Consider the following 25,110-nt stretch of genomic DNA (forward strand, 5'->3'; position numbering starts at 1 on the left):
AATGGGTTCAAACTTAAACAAGGGAAGTTTAGATTGGATATAAGGAAGAAGTTCTTTACTGTAAGGGTGGTGAGGCACTGGAATAGGTTGCCCAGGGAGGTTGTGAATGCTCCATCCCTGGTGGTGTTCAAGGCCAGGTTGGATGAAGCCTTGGGTGATATGTTTTAGTGTGAGGTGTCCCTGCCCATGGCAGGGGGGTTGGAACTTGATGATCTTAAGGTCCTTTCCAACCCTAACGATTTTATGATTCTATACAGAGCTGTGGCAAGGAGAGGTGGTTTTCATATGAAGAATAGGGATTCAGCTTTCCATGGTATGTATATTTTGGGAAGTTCAGCAGTAGATTGGTAGACCAAGAGGTCTTGACTTCTGGCTACTTGCAGCTCTGCTTTCTCAGAGTCTAAAAGGAATCTAAAGGATTACTGTGAACATGTGATAGGATTCAAACAGTGGGCTGTGATGACACAGAATCTGCAGACAAATCCAGATGGTCTCATTTCACAGGGTCACACTCCAGAGACTTTTGAAATACCGAGGCAGTAGGACCCCAAGAACTGTAACTGGAGGAGGTTCTCCATCCTTGTTGAGCTGCCTCAGCAGCCACTCATAGGCATGTTCCTCTGCCCATGGAGTAGGAGTGGACACTTCACAGCTACACTTTTTCACTGTGGGCCAAGCAGATGGAAATGTTTCTGTCGTTGGAGCATGGTATGGCCTGCCTTCCACATTTCTGGCCAGGTAATGCAGTTCAGCTGCCATATGACAGCTTGTTACAGCAGTCAACTGTGATAATTGGAGCTGAGCTGGAGAAACCTGGAGATGTGCAGGTCATGGTGGTGGGAATGAGCAGTGTGCACAACAGCAAGATTGTACTATACACGATTTCTCTTCCGCTTCTCCCATACCATTTTTTTTCAGAGGAGGAGTTTGGCATTTTCTGGGCTCAGGAGTGGTTGCAGGAACTCTGTAGAGGGGTAAAGCAGAGCTGGTCAGATGCTGGCTCTGGGGTTCTCCCCGGAGTTCTGGTCTGGTGGGAGCATAGCAGGGATCAGTAACCACCAAGTGCAGTGATGCCCTATCATGAGGCACCATGTATATACATCAGAGAGTGACCTTGATGTGACCTTCAGAAATGTCTCAATAAATCTCATGCCCTTCAGATCACAACCTTTGCTCTTCATAGCCTGAGCATTTGGACATTTCACCTCTGGCATCTGTTTCCTCCCCTGAGTTTTGGCTGTGCTTATGAAAATTACTTCCCATGTGTTGGGTAAGGTCAAACTTTTAATGCGTGTCAAAGCATCTTAAGCACAGTGTCTGGATGCTCAGAAGTGCTTTTAAAATTGGGCATAGCCTAACGTAGGGGGATCATACATCTTCTCTTGGGACTGCTGTCCACTCCACTGCTTGTCTGTGAGTTAAGTACGGAGCTATAAAAATTTATAGGCTTTATCCTTCCTTTTCATATGTCTTCCTTTCTAGAGCAAAGGACTGCCTCTGAGGAGCTGTCATTAGTCATAGCACTCAGACAGAAGTATACAGACCTTTTTGATAGGACACAAGATGGTGGTGTTATAAAATGGTTCTGCCAGGTCAAGATTACATTGTGACCAGTGATAGAGCTACTTGTTTGACTTTACACAGATGCCTGATGGTTATGTTTAATGTTTAATTATCAAAGCCATGAATGGCAAAGTCTAAGCCAAGCACAGTGAGCGGGTGGGTATCTGTATGCGAGCAGGAACCTGCTGAGAAGACGTCCGAAGAAAAAAGATATGTAATCTGCTAAGACCTATCTTAGTGAGCTGGGCTGCACAAGCCCACTGCTTGGTTTGCCCTTGTCCATATCCATGTCCATGCCCTGCAAAGCCAAGCTCCCGAGGTGAACTCAGTCCTGCTTTTGGGGAAGACAGCAAGAAGATAACTGCGCATGAATGATTTTTCTGTTCATGTGGACACACCTCAATTGCAGAATCACAGTTCAAGCACGATTTAAAAGCCAGAATCTTGACACGGTGTCCATTTTGGATTCTCTTGGCATCAGTGACCAGTGACTCAGCTTTCAGGCAAGGCTGTGACACTGACAGTCTGATGGCAGCTGTTTTTTCCCAGGTGCCTAGAGATAGTTATCCCTCAAAGATCTCTGTTGACAGAGAAATCTAACACCTACTGCTAACTTTTCTGTGGCTGACACAATATATAGTTTATTCTGGGCACCCAGAAACAATGAACAACCTGCATATAATGAAAAGGAAAAGCTGTACTGGTTGCAAGGCTTTTCTACAAATGATATTAAAGAGCATTCCCTGCACCAATTCAAGTTTTTAGCTCAGAAGGTGCTTGGGGAAGTTTATATACTATAATACAAATCAGGTAAGGAAAAATCAGAATATTTTTCTTTAATTAGCACACAATATTTTGCATCTTAATGCAATATTCTTATAAATATAGTGTGTTGCAGGGAACTTCTGGTATATTTTGTTTTCTGATCTGCTAGAAATGCCACTTCTGAACCTCTGCAATGCTCTGTGACCGGTTTCATTGATTGATTGATTGATTGATTGATTCAAATGAAGAGTTTGGACTCGTTTCAGGACAGATTTAAATTTATGATTAAGGCCTGGTGATAGAAAATACATCTCTAGCTCTCAAGCAGAGGTGAAATACAAACTTTGGAATATGTCTGCCTGTTTCAGAGTGGCTCTAATTCTTCAGATGTTAAGAGGAGTAAGTACTTCCCTGAATATTGCTATTTGTATCTGGTAGTTAGCATGAGGTTAAAATTAACATATTTGACTGTAGTGAAGGGTGGGCATGTGATAGGAGACTTTTCACTGGGAGGCTGCTGTGTTGTGTCAGTTCAGAACAACATAGAAAATAAGTGACATACAATGATTCAACATTCAGAGGGCTTGATTTCCTCCAAAAGAAAGACCGTCTGGTGGTGTTGTCACTTTTAATCTCATTTTGATTGCTATTTTCTTTTGGTTTATTCTCCTACTGTAATATTTTTTTTTCTAATTCTCTTGGCCTTTACCCAACTTGCGTGATTTTGCCCACTGTTTTTTCCAGATAGGTATCACAGATACCATCTCTTCTCCCTCCAGCTCTGAGAGCAGCTCAGTGGTGACACAGGAACTGCAGCAGTGAGAGGTCATTCTGGTGTTTTGGTTTCACAGCATTTCATTTTTTGTGTGAGGAATACAAACACGCACAGAAAAAAAACTAGTGCTACATTAAGACATGTTGGTTTGGATGGCAATAATCTTCTACCTCCACCACAGTTTTACCTGCAAATGCTACCCTGGCTGTGGTGGGGATATGTGGTGATGTCAAGGTTCATTAAATTAGTTCTGCAAAGGTTTGTAATTTTGGTAGTGATGATAGGTTTTACAAGTGGTCTGAGTGTGGGAGGCTTCATCTGAGCATTGTTTGGCTTACTAATATCCTTGTGCTTCTGAAATAGGTGTTTCTCCATTCAAAAGGACTGTTTTTTCCTGTGTATTCAGGGCTCAGGAGACACAAAGCATTATGCTACATTATACAGCAGTGAATATTTTGTGGGGAAAAAGCTCTGCCAGTGGGGCTGCTTTTTGGTGGAAAACTCTTTGCTTTAGTAGAAACCTCGTTTTAGGGTTTATCTTCCTTTCAGCTTCAGGAAGCTCTTCCTTTCAAGAAAGCTTTTTCCTTTCAGGACCTGTTGACTTGCAGTTTTAAAAGGGCATTTAGAGCCCTTCGGTATCACTTGCTCAGAAAACCCTGTTCTTAACTGGTGCCATGTGATTTTATGTGGAATTGGTGATCTTTTCCAAAGGTTTCAGCTGGTGTTAGAGTTTGCTTCATGCCGTGATTTCCCGTAGGAGTCTTATGTAATGTGGCACTGATTAGGTCCACCCAGGTGTCATCATTCCTCCAGTACTTTCCTGCAATTCTCTAATGTCACTGTAAAAGGTGTGCAAGCTTTCTCACAGTTCCTATGGAAATAATCTATAACTCAGTTCAAGTACAAACTACTGAGATGTGACCTCAGGAGTCCTCCAGAGCTGGGGTAACTTGAGAAGCACAGAAAGGACAAAGATATTCAGTATTACTTGCAAAAGCCATGTCTTAGAGACATCTTCCAAGGCATCAAATTAAGCTTGCGTGAAGAACTTGGCATTAGACTGTCCAGATTGTCAGGTGAAGAAGGAATCTCAGTAAAGACTGTCCCCTTACAGACTCAATCCTAAAGAATACTTTGACAGGGAAGCAGCTCTTGGTGTTGCTAAATCATCTGGGTATATGTAGATACTGTTGGAGCAGGACATTTCGTGTAAATGAGCAAAATGTATTTTTTTTTAATTGCTTCTTATCTTTTGAATAGAAGATGCGATAAGATTGAAAAATTTCAGGGAAAAACAGATGCAGATTTCCAAGGTCTGATACCACGCACAGCCTGGCTGGTATAAACCCTTTGCCTTCCTTGTTGTTTCTTGGGATCCACAGTTGTGTAAGATCAAAATCCAGCTTTTCACAATCCCAGAGACCCTGTTTGCACTGTGACTCATTTAAAAGCAACATAGGACCTATACTCACTCAGTGAGTGCTGTTGGCAGAAGCAGGCATTGTAGAGGAAGGTTTTTCTGCTCTCTTTTAGAAATATAGATGGTTCCTTACAGAGACATGGGGGAGTTATTGCACGCATCCTAATGAAATGCTGATAGCATCAACAAAACAAGGCCTGTATCTGGGCAACGAGCAAGGAGCAGGGTAGGAAAGCTTACAGAAAATCCGGTGGAGATTAATAGTCAGGATTTCTGAAGGTTACTTTGTTGGCTAATGTACCATTGAAACACAAGCAGCTATGCTTACTTGCTTGGGTTAAGTGCAAGAGGTTCTCCAAAGAATGGAAGTTACTTCCTAAAGCTGCCTTTGCTCTTTCTCTCAAATGCCTGCACTGGAGCTACTGGAGCTGCGGGAGCTTTGCTGCTGTCACTGAAACAGCAGTTCCATGTATACCCTTAGCTGAAAGCGAAGGCTTTATTTTTCCAAGCAGGGAGTCATAAAATGAGTGGGATTTAATAAAAGGCATAGTAGCAATTGTCCTTCTGAAACGAGCACTCATATATACAGTTTATTTGTACAGTTATTGCAGTGGGATATTATGTGCTGACTCTGCTGCCTGGTGCTCCCAGACACGGTAATTGCACATGTAAACTGGATCAGAAATTGCATGTGCAATTATGTCTAATGTTCCAGAGAAACAGCTCTCAGTCCTTTCAGGGAAAGGATCTAAGTAGTCCCATTTTGGGGGACTGAAGTAGAAATGTCTTGATCACAGTAACAGGGCCGCTAGAAGCAGTGAATCTACAGGTTTTGTCCATGCTGAGAGCCCCAGTTCTCTCAACACTGCCGGCTGGCAGCAAGGGACAGTGAAATAGTCCAAATCTCCAGGCAAGGCAAGAAAGGAGATGATATTGTCATCTTAAACTGCGATGCTGAAACATGTGCATGCCCATCTTAAAGCCCCTTTGTCTAGAAAAGCTGCTGAAGAAGGGACTGAGATTGACTAGTATATCATATGCTTAATTGATTTGTTGGTGTAGTGAATTGATCTCACTGCAATAACACCAGGAATGCACAACAGAACTGGGAAATGACCTCAGGTTTTTCTGAATCCTGGTTTGTGAGATCATGTTTATGGCCAGGCCATTGACCCTTACCTCCAATAAATGTCTGTAAAAAAATACCAGGCTTCTCCATCATTCAAAGTGGCAGTGAGCACAAGCAGCAAGGCACCATGAATCGAGCAGAATGGTTAGCAACACATAATTTCTATCAAAGGGGTGATTTCCATATATATAGCTATATTTCCATATAGATATGGCAATGTGCTTTCTACTTGTAGGTCTTGTTTGTCTAGCAGCAATGAAGAGGAAATTATGTTGGAATGCAGTTTAAATGGAGAAAAGAACCAAAGAACTGATCCTACTAAGTGCTGAAGTGGCTTTGGCACGTGCTCAACAGTGCTGAATTATTTATTGATCTGGCTGGGCAAACTGACATGGTAAAGGCAAATAAGTAAGGGTGCTGGAGAAAAAATGCCAAATGATGTGTTAGCAAAATGCCCCAGTGTCACAGGTTTCACAGGGGATTAGTGCCAGTTGCTGCCAGGTGCAAGCCTTTTGTAAAGAAGAGAGTGAACGCTTTGGCCATACACACAGGTACTACTTTGCTGATGCCTGTGGGACCACATTAGCTCAGTTTGTGATGGGGGACCTTCCCTTTGAGGGGAGGTACTGCAAAGAGCAGGTAATGGCTGGCAGGCAGCTGTCTAGGGCCAGAGATGGTGATGGGGAAAACTGTGATATAGCAGGTAGAGCCATTAAATCTGGAAGATTAACCTTTGTCAGTCACAACTGTCTGGAGAACATGCCATCTCCTCTTAGCCCTTTTAAAGGTGCCTTGCTTTCTTCTGTTCCTGCACCCTCACTTAAAAATCAGTCACAAGTTTTGCAGTGTTTTCCCCCAGTGCTCCTTCTCAAGGTGAGAGCCCCTTTCCCTGACCAATCTGGGCAGTTGTATGCAGGTATCCTTTCCTCTTCCCTCAACTTCAAATCTTGTTGAAACAGGGAAACAGTGTCTCATCAAACTGTTCTGTGTTACACCACTGTGCTTTGTGGGAAGGGAGGGAAATGAAGCCCTATCTTTAGCATGGTTAGGATCCGGCCCTCAGGAAAGGCTGAGTAGAGGCATTTCCTTTGCAGTATTCAGTGCATATAACCTGTAGCAGTAGCTAAGATGCATATCTGGGATGAACAGTAGCTATCCAGCACATGCTTTATGCTACATGGGAGCACTGGAAAGATCAATGTGATAATCATGGACTCACAGGCCTGGCTATGCTGCGGTTTCAGTCCTGCCTGGGGAGCAGAATCATTTCCTAGCAACTCTATGTCTGCTAGGACTAGAAATGTTGCCTCAAGCACCATGTAAATGGCTCTGCTACATATAGCTGAGCTCTCCTGGGTATTCTGGAAGAAAATATTCAGAGCACTTGGCTTCAGCTCCTGTTGTTGCTCTGATTTGGAGAGGTTGGCAGCTGAGATTGACGGGATTTATTCAGATGCAAGCTTTGCTTTTGCCCTATGGGCAAGGGTGGAGTTCAGATCTACAGTTTCTATTCATGGATTTGAGTCAGCCATAGATGCATATCATATGTATATTACTATACCTAAGCCTTGCCATCTCCTCTAGCCTGCTCTGTGTTTGCTCAGTAGAGAGTTCTCAATGCTGCTAAATGGAGGTTTTGCAGAGAAAGCAAGGGACAATCATGCAGCATCAACACATACAGCAGGAATCGTCTGGGCTTTTGCAAAGCCGACATCAGCATGTCCAGCTGTGCCCAGCTGCATCCAAGTACCATATTTTTGGTTTCTCTGGGCTCCTGCAGACTCCAATGCCCCTTCCTGCTCCTAGACCTGAAAGCAAGGCAAACCCTCTGCCATCCCCACCAGAGCTGAGCTCCACTGACACCTGAGGGTAAACCATACTGTCTACTTCCAGCAAATGCCACAAAACAATTGTGGCAGCTGGTGTTCACAGCTGACCCTTGTGCAAGACATTTGACACTGTCTCTAAATTGAAGAGACATGAATTTGACAGATGGACCACTTTGTGGATAAGGAACCGGCTGGATTGTCGCACTCAAAGAGTTGTAGTCAACGGCTCAATGTCCAAGTGGAAATCAGTGATGAGTGGTGTTCCTCAGGGGGTGGTATTGGGACTGGTGCTGTTTAACAGCTTTGTCAGCAACATGGACAGTAGGATCAAGTGCACCCTCAGCAAGTTTGCCAAGGACACCGAGCTGTGTGGTGCTGTTGGCACACTGGAGGAAGGGATGCCATCCAGAGGGACGCGGACAGGCTGGAGATGTGGGAAAGTGCAGACCTCACAAAGTTCAACAAAGCCAAGTGCAAGGTCCTGCACCTGGCTTGGGGCAATTCCAAGCACAAATACAGGCTGGGCAGAGAGAGACTGGATTGAGAGCAGCCCTGAGGAGAGAGTCTTGGGGGTGTTGATTGACAAAAAACTCAATATGACCCTGCAGAAATGCAGCCCAGAAGGCCAGTCGTGTGCTGGGCTGCATCAAAAGGAGCATCAAAAGGTCAAGGGGGGTGATTCTCCTCCTCTACTTCATTGTGTTGAGGTCTCACCTGCAGTCCTGCATTCAGCTCTGGGGCCCGCAACACAAAAGGGATGTGGATCAGTTTGGAGCAAGTCCAGAGGAGGCCACAGAGATGATCAGGGGGCTGGAGCTCCTCTCCTCTGGAGACAGGCTGAGAGAGATGGGATTGTTCAGCCTGGAGAAGAGAAGGCTCTGCGGATACCTTAAAGCAGCCCCCAGTGTCCAAAGGGGGCTTACAAGAAATCTGGAAATGTTCAAGGCCAGGTTGGATGGGGCTTTGCGCAACCTGGTCTAGTGGAAGGTGTCCCTGCCTGTGGCAGGGGGGTTGGAACTGATAATCTTCAACGTCCCTTCCAACCCAAACTGTTCTATGACCAGTCTCTAAAGATGTTCCTGCTGGGGCATGCTGTGGTGAGCCCTGAGGTCCTTGTCCCCATCATTCAGGACAGGGGCTTGTCAGAAGGACCCATAGCCCCCATCCAGCTCATGCTCAGGTTTCCTTGGCATCTTGCACCCAGATCACATGAGGTATGACCAAGTATGTGGGCCAAGTTATCTCATCCCTATCAACACTTGCCCAGGAAAATGATATACAAACATGGAAGCATTCACAATGTGTGTGCATCCTAAACCACCAAGATTTGTGTTTTCTCAGGATTGACGTCCGTATTTTCCTCAGTGACAGATGCTAAGAAATGGGGAGTGCCCATCTGTTAGCCTATCTTAGATAATCCCCACTGAAAGGAAAAGAGATCTGAAAAATCAAATCACTAAAGAAGGTTCTGCAACACTTTGAGTTTGTGCAGTTTTTTAAAACAAGATGTGACTGTAGGGGTTTGACTCTTTCCAGAAGGGTGAGAATGTAACATGCTTTTGGCTGACACTTCTGCAGGATTTTACTTTTGCTGACCAAAGTAATGAGGCACCCCCTATGCATCCTTTTAGCATATTTCAAACCAAAATAAGAAGAGAGGGGATGTAAATATTTCCTGGAGATGTATATCAGAGGGCATCCAGGGATCCACATTTGGATAATCTGCATTGCAAGAGAAATCAGGGGAATGGCAGATGACTTTGAAAGGCTGTAGTGCTAGATGTGTTTCTTAATGTGCACAAATTGCTCCCTCATTTCATAACAAAAAAGAAAGCTCTGCACTGATTATTGTTTTTAGATCTTATTTTAGTTGCAGTGCCTGGAGTCCCAGTCAAGATCAGGCTCTTTTGTTAGTGAGGATAACAGGACGCAGTAAGGTCCTGTCCTTAGAGAGTTTTCAGGCTGAATTTCAGTCTAAGAAGGATTGTTTAATGCATGGAACTAGGACATTCACCAGTTTGTGTGGGCTGAAGGTCAGGTCTGCTTTACCGGGTGCCCATTCCTTTTTTCAGCCCCCAATCCCCTTGCAGACAGTGGACGTTTAGATGGAAAGGTGAGGGAGGGGGAAAGCAAGCAAGGGGTCTGCTCTACTTTTTACCCAAACCTCTTCCCTTATTGGATCCTTTTGAGAAGTGAGAATTGGTAAACTCTTGTGCCAGTAAGCCACTACACACCTAGCAATGTCAGGCAGCCCCATGTACCTCAACTGTGCTTGTCCCATCACGAAGAAGAAAGATGAGGAAATGTGTCTAATATTTGCTTTATAAAGCAGACATACAGAAATGTGAAATACTGAAATATAAGTGTCTCCTTCTCTTCAGAAACTGCTTTGACCTTTTACTTGCAGGTAATGTAAACAAGGAGTGTTAGCACCAATCTCTACCCTTACACAGGTTTGGTAAGATGGGGCTGCCTTTACACCCAAAGTGTTGCATCAGTCTGATTTGAAGCTGCTCCCATTCCTGTTGCATTTGAACTCAGCTTTAAATACAGCTCATAAAAAGGATGCAGTGGGTTTGGTAGAAGATGAACCCCAGCCAGTCCATGTGAGTGCACTGTGTGAGGCCATGTACTATGAATGATGCTACTGCTGTACATTAGAGTAACAGAACTACATAAGGTCTGGAGGACCAAATGGTCTGCTTTAATTATTCATCATTAGCAGCAGCCATTCTCATTTAAGAGCTGCCCTTCTTAGCCTGAAATATTAAGTGCTAGCCTGTTTCTTTTCTTGATTATTACCACCCAGCGCCCTGATGCATTTGCATTTGAAGTGGGCCACAGCAAAGCTCTTCTCCATCAAGCTGTTTCCAACCCATTGCTGTCCCCCAGTAACCCAGGCTTCCTCGACCAATTCTCAGGGCTGTTACTTGCTATAATTCAAACCAAGCCAGTCAGTGCTTTGCTCCTCGTGTTGGTCCTAAATGCGTGCTGGGTTTTCCTTGCTGTGCTCTATCAATATCCCCCAAAGCCTGACTCAGATGCTGTGTACAACGCATTCAAGGGAAGAATTCCCACTGGCAGTGCTAGCATGCCTTAATATCCATTTCTCCCAGAGAGGCACAGGCATTGTTTACTCTTCTTTTAATAACACAGATGGTTTTAATAGTTCTCTGCTTTCAACCCCAGTTCTTTCTCCTTGTCTGTAGTCTGTTTAATGCTTCCTTTTAAGTGATGGCTTTGTCACTTAATCTCATTAAAACTTCTCTTCATTGAACTCCATGAGCTGCTTATCAGACCGTAAGCCTAATCTCCTATTTGTAATTAATTTGCTCTGTGCCTCCTACAATTTGGCATTATTAGGTAATGGCATCACTCTCAAGGTCACTGATACACAGCGCAAGGTAAACACCCATACCTCCAGTGCTAGCTGCACTGCTAGCCTCCTTCCTCCTCTCACTGCTTGATTTTGTTGTCAGCTTGCTTCCTTTCCCTCAGCTAATTTCTAATGCATTTTGGATGCTTTCTGTCCAGCATGTGCTCCCACACTGTCTAGAAGCAAATGCTTTTCTGATATCCTCCAGACTCATGTGTACTCATCTGTGAGTTTTCCACTCAGCTTCCAGTTCATTCCTACTTGGTCCAAGAATTTAGGTACACTGTTCTTGCTGAGTTACGTGTTTGTAGAACTTGCAGGGCCTTGTCCTCATGGTTTCAGGCTGGGAATGGGTCACAAGAGCATTTTACCTTCATTGTTCCCAGTAGATGATTAATGGCTCACTCATCAATAGCACAGGTAGAAACAAGCCACAAATGACTATTACGATTTGATGTCCATATTTAAAAAAAAAAAAAAAAAGAAGAAATGCTGGGTTATTGGTCCATGGTACCACCCAGCACCACCAGGCAATTCCTGTTGGTGGGCTGGAGAAACCAAGCACTAACCAGAGATGAAAACCAAACCAGTGCTTCCCTACTCCTTGCAGGTCCTACCAGGATACTGGTCCTTGGCACCATTGCTGACTTTGCCTCCAGCCTGTACATAAAGGTTTTTGCAGGGCCCTCTCCTGTCTGGATTTGCTGGCTTGAACCCCCCTTTCAGCAATGGGTTTCAGAGGCTAAAATAAGCAAGAGTGATACCTATGGTCACATCATTGCCATTTGCTCATTGGGATTTGCTGGTATAGAGTTGACTGGAACCTTTGCAGGCTCTGGAAATAGGGTCAGTCTTGATCCAAGCTAAATCTCTTCATTTTCCCCAGTAGATTTATTTTTGTCTCACGTATTTCATGTTTGGATGTAGTATTTAACAAACTCAGATTGGTTTGACCCATCTTTCAGTTTTTGCTATTCTCCCCTTGAAAGCTATCAACTAAACTTAAGTAATAGATGCATGCAGAGCTGTCATCAGATCCCAGGCATTGGTATTCAATACAGTATTGATCACAGGATTCAAAAATTCAGCATTCAGACAGCTGTAGAGAACAGCTCCAAATCCATTACACAGAGCTGTGGGGAGGAAATCTCACACGCACTAAGAACTCAGGATTTTTAACTCTCTAGAGACTGCAACTGTGTTTTCTAATTGGCAGGTTTTGTAAGTGTGTCTAATTTTTCTTGCCTGATAGTCAAGAAAGACAGAAAAAAATCTCCTGGTGAGAAATTCTGCTGCCTTTCGGGAGAAGGCAGGCTGCCGTAAAACAGCTCTGTATTTTTCTGAGAGGGATGAATGCAGGAAGGACATTTTGCATTTGCTCATGTAATGGCTGCACGTGTATCAGCCTTATTACCTTGCTGGGAGCTGGCACAAGGCGACCGGCTAGATCCAGCTCAGTCACTCAAGAGAGGTTGTGTGCAGCAGCTACTTTCAAGACACTGAGTGCAACAGTTTGGGTAAGAGGCAGCTCCTACCTGAGGATATATGGTAATTACTCCCAGTGAAACGTGCCTGGCTCAGCAGCAAGAAGATGTATCTGCAACGTGCTTGCAAGCTGCTGGGAACTGCACGTTGTTTGAATGTGGTGATGCCTCAAGATGCTAGTTTAGGGCCAGGAAACCTTTGTGGTTTATATTTATCATAGAATCATAGAATCGTTAGGGTTGGAAAGGACCTTAAGATCATCTAGTTCCAACCCCCCTGCCATGGGCAGGGACACCTTATGCTAAATCATATCACCCAAGGCCTCGTCCAACCTGGCCTTGAACACTGCCAGGGATGGAGCATTCACAACCTCCCTGGGAAACCCATTCCAGTGCCTCACCACCCTAACAGGAAAGAATTTCCTCCTTATATCCAACCTAAACTTCCCCTGTTTAAGTTTGAACCCGTTACCCCTTGTCCTGTCACTACAGTCTCTAATGAAGAGTCCCTCTCCAGCATCCCTATAGGCCCCCTTCAGATATTTAAAAATAAGACTGAATTCAGGAGACTCAGCCCTGAGATCAGAACCTGGATTGGATCAACATTTTGGATTGGATCAAACCTTTCATTTTCCTAAACAATCTGTACTCCCTAAACCATCTTTGCAATACACTTCTGAAACCATGTTGAAAACATCTTTTTAATCTATTTACATAACTCCCTTTGTGTGTTGTGCTGTTGTTCTCTGTGCTTACACAATTGCTACACCAATGTGATCAACAAAGAACAAAAATCATTTTATTCAGTGCATACTCTCTGTTTCCTCTGAGAATGAGCCTGTTTGGTTTCCTTCAGCTGTGATATGCTTGAGCCCCAGTCCCTAAAAACAGCATCGCAGCACTAAGCATCAGCTATCTACTATCAAAGGGGATTTTTTAAATTTCAGTCGTATTTTTAATGATCCATTTGTCTCTTCAGACATGGGAGCAGGCAGTGAGATAGCTGAGATTTGCAGCCGCAGGCTGCCCGCTCCCTCCTCTGCTTCCATGGAAACACATGTTGGATGAGGCAAAACCAGGCATAGACCTTTCTTTGCTTTTCTTTGCAAGGAGTGCTTTACCTCCTGTTTGTACAAAACTCCGGGTGAGGGGGAAATGCCTTCAGGGAGAGGCAACTTTTTGAGGTGCGTGACTGGTGGTGTTGTGAGAGTTGAAAGTGTCCTCCTGTGAATATGCCCCTTTGCTGCTCAGAGGTGAAATGTGTGAAGCAGGGCAGGAACAGTGGGTTTTGCAGTTGGTGTCATTATGGCTGTGGCATTTGGGGTGAGGAGAGTTCAGGTTTAGTGTAATCCCTTTTATCTTCATCTCCTCCATGGAGATGTGAAGATCATACCGTCTTCTGCACTTCTGGACCACAAAGATACCCAGTTTGCTCATGTAGTAGCTGCATGTGTCTGCTGGGCACACTCTCTCCTTCCCGGGTCATTGTAAAAAACAGATTTGCAGTTTGGAGGCAAAATGAGAGAGGGCTAGGGAAAGGGCAGTGGCTCACACAAACCTGCATGGCATAAGCAGGGCTCAGTATAGCTTTTTGGGTGGCTTGCATATTATGGGGAATTGATTAAGAAAGAAAGAATCTGTAGGAGAAAATGGACCTTAAGCAACAGCCACCAGCTCTTCCTGCATCCCTCATGCAGCAAGCTCTTGCTAAGGGGCTCTCACCCCATGTGGACATCAGCTCACTCTGCTGCCGGAGGCTGAGCTGGAAACCCACTGCCACAGGCGTGACTCCATAGGGTCTGATCCTGCTGTGGGAGCTAGGTCCTGCTGTAGTGATCTGGTTTGCAGGATCACCCCTGGCAGTTGCACACCTGGTACCTTCTACTTGACCCCTATTTGTTGGTGAAAGGCAAAAAAATCCTCTTAGGTGAGGTCCCTCTACTGAGACACTGAGGTGAATTGAGTTGCTGGGTGCTACTTACACAGGATATCTTTCTTGCATGGAAGTGTACTTTATCGTCCATCACATCCATGCAAAGCATTCAGATTTTGAAAGCTGCTTCTGTCTGTGGCAACCTAAGCACAAAGCAGGGCAGAAACTTACTTTTCTAAAATAAACAACAAGCCAAGCCCTTTTGGCTGCAGGAAGCCTCCCAGTTTGGTGGCTGGGAAGTCCATCCATCCTTGGCCTCTTAACAAAGCCCCATCTCAGGTGCTGAGAGGTAAAAATCACTCAGCACTGTCTGATAACTCCACAAGATTCAGACTAATCAGAGCCCCTCATTAATTATTTAGCTTCAGGGAAATGTGCTGAAGGGTTCTGACACTTCAGATGTGCAAAGTAATTGCCACATTTATTTCTCAGCAAATGGGGAAGCCAAAATAAATTGCAGTGGGCTGATCGGGTACACGTGGGTGGCCAAGGGAGAGGTGGGGTCAGGACCTTCCTGCCTTTGCATGAGGTTTCATCTGTACCCTGGAGACCACAGAGTTTCACCATGTCTCGAAGGGCTCAGGGTTGTCCCCCTGTGTGCCAGCGTGGGCTGGACATGTCACAACGCTCAGCCATGCCCACATCCATCATCCCCTCTGTGCACCCCTGTGAGCAACCTGTCTCCATGCATCACGCCTCCCTTTGCTTTCTGCCCACTCCAGGGTTGCTCTGGTCCCTGGAGCCAGCACAGGGGCTGCTGGTTAATTTGCTCTGAGTTGCCAGGTCAGGATTAGACCCTGCGTTCGAGTGGTGCGGTGCTGCATCCTGCACAGGCAGGACTGTGCTCCTCCCTGGTTGCTGAAGCACGTGGTGACAAGCAGCAGCTCTCCCTGCTCCAAAATAAGTAGGTCTTGACTGCAGGATTGCAACCTGAGGAAAACAAACAAATGCAGAGCAGAGGGCTATATTTATCTGAAATTTAGAAGCTGTGGTTCACAGGAAGCTTTGATCATTTCAAATGTCAGGAAACATGGGGGTGGGGGGGGTGGGGGGGCAGGGGAGGATTAAAATAAAGTACAGTTAAAAAAAAAGAGTATTTTGGAAAAGGTAAGAGCTGCTACTTCAAAAATGAAGTCTCAATCCCTTCTCTTCTGGTCCCCAGTACTACACAGTTGGGGTCAGTGGTCCTGTCTGTGTCCCTTCCTAACGTCTGGTGCACCCCCAGCCTGCTCACTGGTGGGGTGGTGTACGAGGCAGGAAAGGCCTTGACTCTGTGTAAGCACTGCTCAGCAGTAACTTAAACATCTCTGGTTATCAACACTGTTTTCAGCACAGATCCAGACCATGGCCCCATACTAGCTACTATGAAGAAAATTATCCCAGCCAAAACCAGCACAACATCCTAATCTAGAGAGCTGATGTCTCTCAGTTTCAAACAGAGGCTTCCAAAGCCCTGACCTGTAGGTGCTGAGAACCAGCAGGATTCAGGTATCTGCCTGGCATTCAGCAAAAGCACATCTACCATACCTGTGAAAGATGAGGTTCATCTGAACAAAACATGGAGTTTGGGTTTGGGGCTTTTTGCATATATAAGGACTGTGGTTTTCTTGAATTTATGGTAATTTAAAATCAATGTCATGCCATTATGTTTTATCTCTGATTTGTTTGAAATAAATCAACTTTAAGTATCTGGAATATGATAACATTTTAGAAGGGACACAGGGATATCGTGCTTTTGGTCCCTGGATGTTTTTATTAAGAATGAGGTATCTGATGTTATATAAAGGGATATTTTGTGGTACTTGTCTCAGGGAGTTTTAGCAAAGCCACATGTACTTAAATCTTTGCAGGGAGTGAAACACTTATGGAAAGCAGTTCAGAAGTCCCAGCAGACCTTCTGTAATGCTCACCCAAATCTATTTTACTATTATCTTTGGAATTACCCAGTTTCTGCAAAAGCCAAACCCGTTGCAAGGGAATTCACTATTCATGTACAAAACTTAGTATGCTATCCTTCCATCTCATATTGTTCATGTGCAGTGCTCTGGGGTAACAGCTATTTCTGTATCTGCAAATCTACACTTTTGCTCTGAAATCAATGCTACTTCTGCCATATCCACATGCTATCCATTATTGAAGCAGTGGTTAAATATACTGTGATAGAAGGAAAACATTTCTCTTTGTTCCATTTTGTCCAGTGAACTTTCATGCTGCTTAATGATAAAGATGGTAAAATAACTCCATTTTGCATATATATTCACTCTATACCTCCTATTATAAATTCATGCTCATCCCAGAGTAGAGGGCTATTATTCCTTTGCAAGAGCAATCAGGAAAATGTGGCTTATGGTGTTTAATGATGAAATCTGAATTCCTTAGGCCTTCTAGTTTGGTTTTTAAATGTGAAATAGTCTTGCTAATCTATCTTTAATCCTTTGGCTTGAGAATGGGAAATGAAATTGTCTTTTCTCTGATATTCGACGTCAGCATCCAAATTAGGACTTTCTCACTGTGTGCAGAGAGGGGGAGTGAGGATACATGATACTCTAATACTCAGAGATGGAATCTATTTTTCAGAGAGAAACCCATTTCCACAAATTTGGTGGGTTTATCTGGGTTCTGCATTTTTTTCTTGTCTTTTTCATCATTTTGCATCTGTACACATAAGATACCTAGTTTTAGGGATGACTGATATTAAGTTCCTAATGAGCTGGCTCCAGGGTGTGGATTTTCACTGTATGTTTTGCTGATTTGATGCTGGAAGCTTTCTTTACCTTGCTTGTGGTATCTTCCATGAGATATATACATATGATCCATACTTTTCTCTTCCCACTGCAACATGTGAGGTGATGTGCCAGGGCAGGGACACCCCCTCTGGTACTCAAACCATCACTGTGCTTCTGTGTAGCGTTTCTTCCAACTGATGTCCTAAAATACTCCACAAAGCCATTCTTCCTGCTCATTTCCACAGCAAATACAACCCTGACCACTTTTCAGGCAACACTTCTGGCACATCATTTCCTGATCTAATTCTTCTAATTACCCTAGAGGCCCATAATAACATTTAAAAATCAGAGTGCTGCTTCACTGTCCAAAGCGTTTCTCTAGCCAGTACTCATACTGGCTCTTCCCAGAGCCCTGCTCATACTCCTTCTTTGCTTTCCCCTTCCCACAACCTTGCACTGACATTCCTGTCATACACACTAGTATTTTATGTCCTTCACTTCTCCTTTTGTTCATTTTGTTGTTGGCTTTTTTCTTCCCCTTGGACAGCACTAACACACTCCTTGTGCATAAACCCTTCATGCCATGCAGCACTGTTAGTATTGCTGCAATAAGCAGCCACACTCTGCCTCCTCCATCACCTTTGCCAGCTCTGTGGGGTTGCATTTGTTCAGGGCAGGAGCATCTGCTTTTTCACCTGCCCCTGCCTATCCCCTATCCCCCCTTCCTCTATAACCTCTGCCAAGATTTTTCCATATTAGCAGCCAGCTTCCCAGGTGAAGTATGATCTAGAGCTGTGGCTCTGCAAGCACCACCCCTCCCTGTGCAGAAAGCGTTTTGGTACCCAGGTGTCTCACATCCATAGAGCAGCGGTTGTGGCTATTGCATCCAGCAGTGTATTAGTGATCTGTTGCTGTTCTCTGGGGAAAGCTGGGGTTGCCATGACAATTCTGTGTCAGATATGCCGGTGTGTGCATGGCCGCAGCATCCACACATACCTCCGCCACTAATGCATTATCCTCCCAGACTCCCTGTGCAGTGGGGTGGGAACAGTGGCAGAGGATGCAAAGATGTTCATGCTGAGATATTCAAAGCAGCTCTCCAGCACCATGCAGAGGGGTGAGCAGCTCAGGGCCTGCTCACTGACTCCGTTCCCCACAGAAAATGGCTTTTTTGGAAGTAACAATGGCTGGGGAAGTGGCTTGGTCTTTCTGCACCTTCTCTCACCCACCTAGCTTGAGTCAGCAGGAGGAATGGTGGGTAAAGAAGCAGAGGTACCAGCAGAAATGCTACAAAACAGAGCTTATTTGCTAACACCCCTGGCTGCTTCTGAGACTCTCAACCTGAATTAAGGGCTTGTGGCACTGCTGCAAATGAAACCTCAGTCTTCTGAGCCTCTACCTGCAGACTGCTGGTTTAATTTGCAGGCACATTTGCACAATTTATAGTTGCATTTTGGACAGAACATCCTAGCCCCTGAATCAGCCCCTGGAGATTCCAAACTTGGGCCTGAACCCAGTAGGGCAGGAGTGAGGGGTGGCCACTGTAAACTGTAAGCAAGGCTTCAGGCATTTGTGAGGGCACATCTTTCCTGGGTGCTGCACCAGACCTGCCTCAGCCCTAAACCTGGATGTATGGAGGAGCACAGGGCAGGACTTGGCCAGGCAGGATCTGTCTAGTGTTGCTGTGCAGCAGAGCTGCCTTGGTGTGGCACTTTGCCTGGGCTCGCAGCAGGGCTGCCTGCATGGCTCACTCTGTGCACCCCTATGCACTGTGCTTGTGGGCTCGCACTGGTGTAGGCCCTGCTTGAGCTCTTATTTCTGCCTCCTATTGCCTCTTCCTCCCAGCAGAGCAGCTCAGAGGGGCTGTGCCTGTCCTGCAGGGCGGCTGCAGTGCAGTGAGGTGGGATGCTCCAGGGCCCCCTCCTCTGCTCCCAGCACAGGACGTTGCCCAGGCAGGGATGGGGTCCCTGTTGGCTTGTGGCACACCCATGAGGCAAAGTCCAGACCTCGTTTCCCCAGCTCAGGCACTGGCTGCCAGACCTTGCTTTGAGAATCTAATAAAAGTGTGTCTTCTTCATTTCTTCTGGGCATGCTTGCCAAAGAGGGGTCTCCTCTGTCCCCCAGCATCCTTGCAGAGCACCAGGCAGGATTTCACCATTTCCAAGAGCAATGCAACCCCAATTCATCTTTACAGTCTTGCTTGCCCTCCTCTGGTCCAAGAATGAGAGCCAGTAACAGCAGCCTGCAAGATGTATTGTGAAAATGGTGAGGCTCCTTTGCTAGAGCAGCAGATTCTTGGGCTGGTTGGTGCAGAAATAAAGCTTGAAAAGCAGATGATGCCCCAAATTTAAATAGACCAAGCAGACCCAGAGACCTAAGCAAAATGATTCCCAAGGTCACATAGGAAGCCTGTGGCAGGCAGGAGGACTAAACTTAGATCTCCTGAGGCCCAGCCACACTGTTGTCTCAAGGGTGTCTTCTCTTTTGTCTTCCAGTCCATTAGGAAGACTGGTTAGTGAAATGGAATTAATAATGCCAGCTGCAGCACCAGCAATGCTGTAAGAGGGAAAAATTTAGCAGCACAGGCATAAAAGTGGAAGGCTTGAAAATGGGGGTAGGCTGCAAGTGCCAGAAGAGCTGTCTGCAATGGGGAAATGCAGTAGGTCAGACAGAGCTTAAGGGTCTCAGCAGCTTCGCTGATCAAATGTCAACAGAGGAAGGAAGATGTACCAACTACCTCCCCCAGAGGAGAGAAACACCCAATTTTAAGGTTCCTAGCAACTGAAAAAAGTAGTCCCACTGGAAAGAATCAAAAGACTTTTCTTGATTAACTGCAGGAATAGAGCCTTCATTTCTATGATACTCATGGTTCAAAAAATAACATTAAAGGACCAAGAGAAATGATCCACTGCTGAAGAAACAGGAATAAATCAAAGCTTATTCTTATGTGTTAGATGTGCTGTTGTCTGCAGTAGCCAGTGAGCTGAAATGCCACTGCAGAAGCATCAGCTACCTCTGGGATGGCTGGTGAAGAGGGTATGTGCCAGGTTTGCCAAGGGACTGCACATCAGTGGTTCAAAAACCAAAATGGAGAATTGTTTCTTATCAATAGTACCAAACCTGAGGACTATCCCCCACATGGCTCATTTATTAGGATTCAGAGAAAGGCCACCTCATTTCCAGGGAGGGAAGCAAGTATGAAGTGTCTCACCTGTTGCTTTCACCCACTCATTTGACTCATGTCACATGGTTGTTGCTGAAGACCTTATAATAACCTCAGAAGTTGAGCAAAAATGTGCATAAAGAACACTGCTGAGCAGAAAGTGAAACAGAGGCAGCAGAGCAGGAGCTTAGCAACACATCTCTAAACACACTTCTTGTGAACAACCCAAATATTTTGATCGATGATTTAAAAAAACCCTCATCAACTCAGGCATTTAATGGCTTCTAAAAGAAATTGCAGGAAAGCTGGAACACTATGTGATGTTCTGGGACACAGGGCTTCTTTTGTTACGAGTATTCAGCTCCAGACTTTTTCAGCAGACCTTGTTGTCTTTTTTACCGGTTTATTGATACTTTCTGTGGTCCTGACCTGAGGTAAAAAAAAAATAAAAAAAAATATTTATCACTGTGTTTCATTTCCTGAGAGAAAATACCAAAGACCTGGGCAAAAGACAGCAAGGACAGAGCTGTCTGTGTACCCTCTATATTGTGAATAGCCATGGACCTGAAATAGCTATCCCATCTCCTAGCTCATAACCTTTTCACCCAATCTGCCTCTGAGCAATTCTGCAGCCCAGAAGACGTGCAAGAACAAATGCAAAACAGTAGAAGGAATGAGAACAGAGCCAGGATCTGGCCCATCCCTCTGCTATTGACAGCCTCCTCACAAAAATGTAATTGCTGGCTGCCCTTGGTGTGGAGTACTCAGGCAAAATTTCCTCATTGCTTTTTAGAGCTTTGGGACATACTAATGCAACTTCTAAAATAGCATCCCCCCTATTTTTGTTGCTAATGCTAAGAACAAATTAACGTAGAAGAAAAACACAATGATCTCCCTTAATGCCATTGTTCTAAAGTGATAAATGTCAGGATCTTATAGCACCATGTTGCAGATCTGGCGCTGCCCTCAATGTGTCCCACAATGCGTTGACGCGGAGTGATGCAGAGAGCTGTTCTGAAAAGCATAATCAGTCCAAAGTGTTTTCAAAGTCACTTCACTTAGAACAGAACTTGTGATGGTTTCAGCTCTATCTCTGAATTTGTTAACATTAAATATTATTTGAAACCAATGCTGATTTCCACCCTGTACTCTAGCAGGATTGTTAAGGGACAATCCTGAAGTTTAGGGGTATGTGTGAGACTTCGCCTGGTAGAACAGTGGGTACTTCCGAGCTCCTATGGACTGTTATGTCAATTCAAATATATTTACCTAAAAAACCTTAAATGTTGCCAACTCTGACCTCATCAGAGCTCATCAGCAGTGCACAGGCAGGCTGGGTCACTGTGAAAGTGGGAGGACTTCCCTCCCACTTTTCAAAGCAAGGTAGGGTTGGAGAGCTAGTCCTGATGTAGGGCTGTAATAACATGGAAAGGAATGAGGCAGACAGCAACACCCTACTCGTGTTAATATGGTCAGAGGTTTTCCTCAAAGGGAGGTTAGGGTGGGCTGAAAGCAAACAGGTAGCTTTATTTGGCTGAGTCCTTACCCCACACATCCTACATATATGGGTCATTATCTCCATCAAAGCAACTTAACAGGCAAATACTGATGAGCCCACTTGGCTTGTGGCTGTGCCATACACACTGAGCTTTAGATGACCTCAGTAAGACATCTTAAGATCTGTAATCATTTCAGTGACATCCTGCAGCAAGAGGCTTCCCATGGAGAGTGCTCTGATAGGAAATAAATTCCCTTGCTGCTTTTAATCTTACTTCTATTCATGATCGCAGAAAATCTCTCCTCCAAAATTTCAGTATGCAGCGGTTGATGCCAAGATCTCTGACCTGTGCACTGTCACCCTTTCAAGATCCAGGCAGTGCTATGTTTGTTTTTTGTACTTTTCAGTCTGCTCAGTCAATGTTTAGTTTTAGTTCTGGTTTAGTTCTGTTAGAAAGAAGTAGTTCTCACCCAGTTTTCACTCTCTGTCTGTTGATGGCCAACCACTTAGTTCTAATTCTGGCTCACTACTTACTGAATGCATAATTTAAATTCTCGTTGCAGAAATGCATATTTTACTAATTGCCATTTTAGTCTTGGATCCACCCAGTGCTGACTGGGATTTGTTAAACTTTTTGGCACATCTGTGTAGACACACGTACAGTGTTAATGCCAGGCACTGCCTCTGTTCCTCACCTGACTTGGCTCTTGGGATAAATGAGTGCATGCTGGAAGACCTTCTTTCCTGTGAATTAAAATAGTTCTGGAAGTAGCACGGGAATACTTACATGGACCAGGTCTGAAGAGACACTTTTCCAAAGGGAAGTAAGAATTAAAGCAGGAAAACTGATGGTATGATTTATTTTGGCAGCCTGAGGAGGGAGTTGGAGACCAGGGGCAAGACAAATCCCAACCAACAGTGAAGGAAAAGAGACATCATCACTGTTTCATACAACCCTGGGATGTTAAATGTACATAGACCACTCATCTGTCCAAAGAAATTTGTCTTTTATACCTGTCTTCAAAATGTTGGTGACAGTGAGACTAAGCAGAGATTCTGAGTCTTCTCACTGATGCGTTGCTGGTGGTATGTGATAAATAGCCACGAGTTTCACTGATGCACTAAGTTTGAGGTCTCTTCAGCTTTTTTTTTCAGAGACTCCAGGATTTAGGAATTTCATGTGAATGATGGCTCTATTTCATATGCACTGTAAATACCTTGTATTATGGATTGGTGCTGGGAACGGCATCGCCGAGATACAAACAGTATTCAGGGCAAAATGTACCAGTAGGGGTATTTTCTGCACTTGCAAAGGGTCTAAACCAATCAGTCCATGCTGAAAAATCACCCTTTACCAACCTGTTTCTTACTTTTTTTAACAAAGCCAGGAAAAAGCAGAAAATCTAGACTTGTAACATTGTAGATTATTTAATCTTACTGTATGCAATGACAGCTGAAGCTAGTTCTGCACCAATCAGTTAATTATTTCCCTGTTAAGGGACCAAAGATGCTGTATTCAGGCCTAAGTAAGTCTGTTGGGGAATTTTAAATATGGTTTTAAAATATGAACCCTAACTATTATATGATTCTGTGATTCTATGAACAATGGCTCTTGGACCCTGTAATCCCAGCAGAGTTTCCTAGGTAAAGGTTAAGACCACACTGCGGTGAATCTCTCCTTAAATTTTGGCTGTCTTCTATGAGATGAGTTACCTGAGGGAAGGATAAGTGACCTACTACTGCCAGTTGGAGATCTCTGTTAATTCAGGCATTAAAGACTAGTTTTGGAGCTAAAAGAGCAGAAAAGTTCAAACTCTGTTCTCCATGATGAAGTGTACATGACCCACTGTGTCTGTGCTGGTATCAGTTTGCACATGAAAAACCTAAATTCAGTATAACATGGCTAAAGTAAAATAGTTTCATAAAGTAGCAGATTTCATAAAAATTAAATACAGCCTCAAAGGTGTATTCCCAGCTGGGATAATTCTGTCAACAATGGCTGGACCAAGTCTGATATGCTGTATCTCAGGGCACTCCTCAGTGAAATGGGGTGACTTTTGGGGGAGGTTCTATGTGATTAATAACAACCCCCAAATTTGAAAAGACAAACAGGCTGGGTGGATGTAAAGAATTTTCTTTCTCAGTATTGGCCATGTACAGCTGTTGCCTCATTATGATGTCTCTACAAGTTTACTTATAGTAGGTTATTGATGGGGAAACTGAGGCAAAGGCAGTGTCTTACTCGGGTAAGAGTATTTAGGCTGGTGTTACAATTCAGCTGTTAGTAGGCTCACAGTTACTACAGAGAGCACATGTTTTTTTCCCAAATTGTCCCGTTTACCTGCACTCTTACACCTACAATCCTGGTTTATGCAGCATTTGAGCAGCAAGAGGAGGCAACGCCCATACACTCTGCATCCTAACCTTGGCATCCTGGTGTAGCAGGGCTTGGCATGAGGGGCTGGGAGGCCATGTGGGTCACCCTGTGCCTGCAGGTACTCACATCTGCAGGGGAGAAGGGTGATCCTGGTGGTGTGGGTACTCTGCTCTTTTCTTCTATTTCTGAAATAGTTTTGTCCAAAAAATTGCAAAATGGGGGTTGCTGTGTTGGGGTCAGATTCTGACCTTAGTTTTCTTCTGCCTTCTCCCTGACCTCATGGAGATGGGCAGATGAGAAGGGGGTACTGGAACCTAGAGGGACTGGGTAAAATTTGGCCCACACAAAAACAAACAAAAAAAAACACAACCAAAACCAAAACAAGAAAACACCAGATTCATCACTCTCAAGAAATTTCTGGAACATGAATAGTCACAACCATACAGTCACATAGGAAACGCTGCTACCCCCCCATCCACCCACACCCAATTTGTTTTTATTTCTTTGCCGTCAGGTTGCCTTAACCATTTCCATGGCTTAGGAGGCTAAGCTGCCAAGCACAAGCTTTTGATTTGAAAGGGGACTGCATCCCCTTTTCAAAGGAGCCTGCTCCCTAGGGCAACCACATCACACTGCTGATTTGCTGCAGTGGAGACCGCAGCGCGTACAATATGCCCTCCCCCCTCCGCCTGTGCTGCTTACAGCATCAGTCCGGAGCCGAGCGGGGAGACGGGAGCGATACCCGCTAACCCACCCATGCTCGGGAATGCCTGACTGGTAACGCAGTGCCTCCGACGAAAGGACCGGCAATTCCTCAGCTCTCCGAGATGCAAGCCAGTGCTGATTCCACCAAGATGGACTGTCTTTGGAGCAACTGGAAATGTCAGGGTATTATATCTATTCTAGTGTTGCATGCTAGAAAGACTGCATGTCAGAGGAGGCAAAGGCAGGATCCATCCATTTTTGCATTGTTCACCTGCGGGCCTTTGCATGCTGTTTTCTCTCCCTCCCTGTGAAGCTTTACTTTGGGGGTAATTTAAGAAAGAAAGATAAAAAAGCCCGTAATTCTGTT

At 44.7% G+C, this 25,110-nt stretch overlaps 1 protein-coding gene across 2 annotated transcripts in view; it reads left to right on the forward strand.

Moving 5' to 3' along the window:
- Window positions 1-25,110, forward strand: part of RTN1 (reticulon 1) — a 117,490-nt gene that overhangs the window by 75,256 nt on the left and 17,124 nt on the right. Inside the window, exon 1 of one of the 2 annotated variants that reach the window (XM_062630778.1) lies at window positions 24,595-24,926. The exons of the other annotated variant lie outside the window; for it this stretch is intronic. Within the exon in view, the coding sequence (XP_062486762.1) occupies window positions 24,866-24,926 (61 nt within the window). The 5' untranslated portion in view covers window positions 24,595-24,865. Of the gene's footprint in view, window positions 1-24,594; window positions 24,927-25,110 lie in introns of those variants that run through there. 2 annotated transcript variants of the gene reach the window in all.

Source organism: Pezoporus occidentalis, unplaced genomic scaffold, assembly GCF_034315485.1.
Source record: "Pezoporus occidentalis ecotype Australia unplaced genomic scaffold, CSIRO_AGI_Poc_V1 ctg36, whole genome shotgun sequence".
NCBI lineage: Eukaryota > Metazoa > Chordata > Aves > Psittaciformes > Psittacidae > Pezoporus > Pezoporus occidentalis.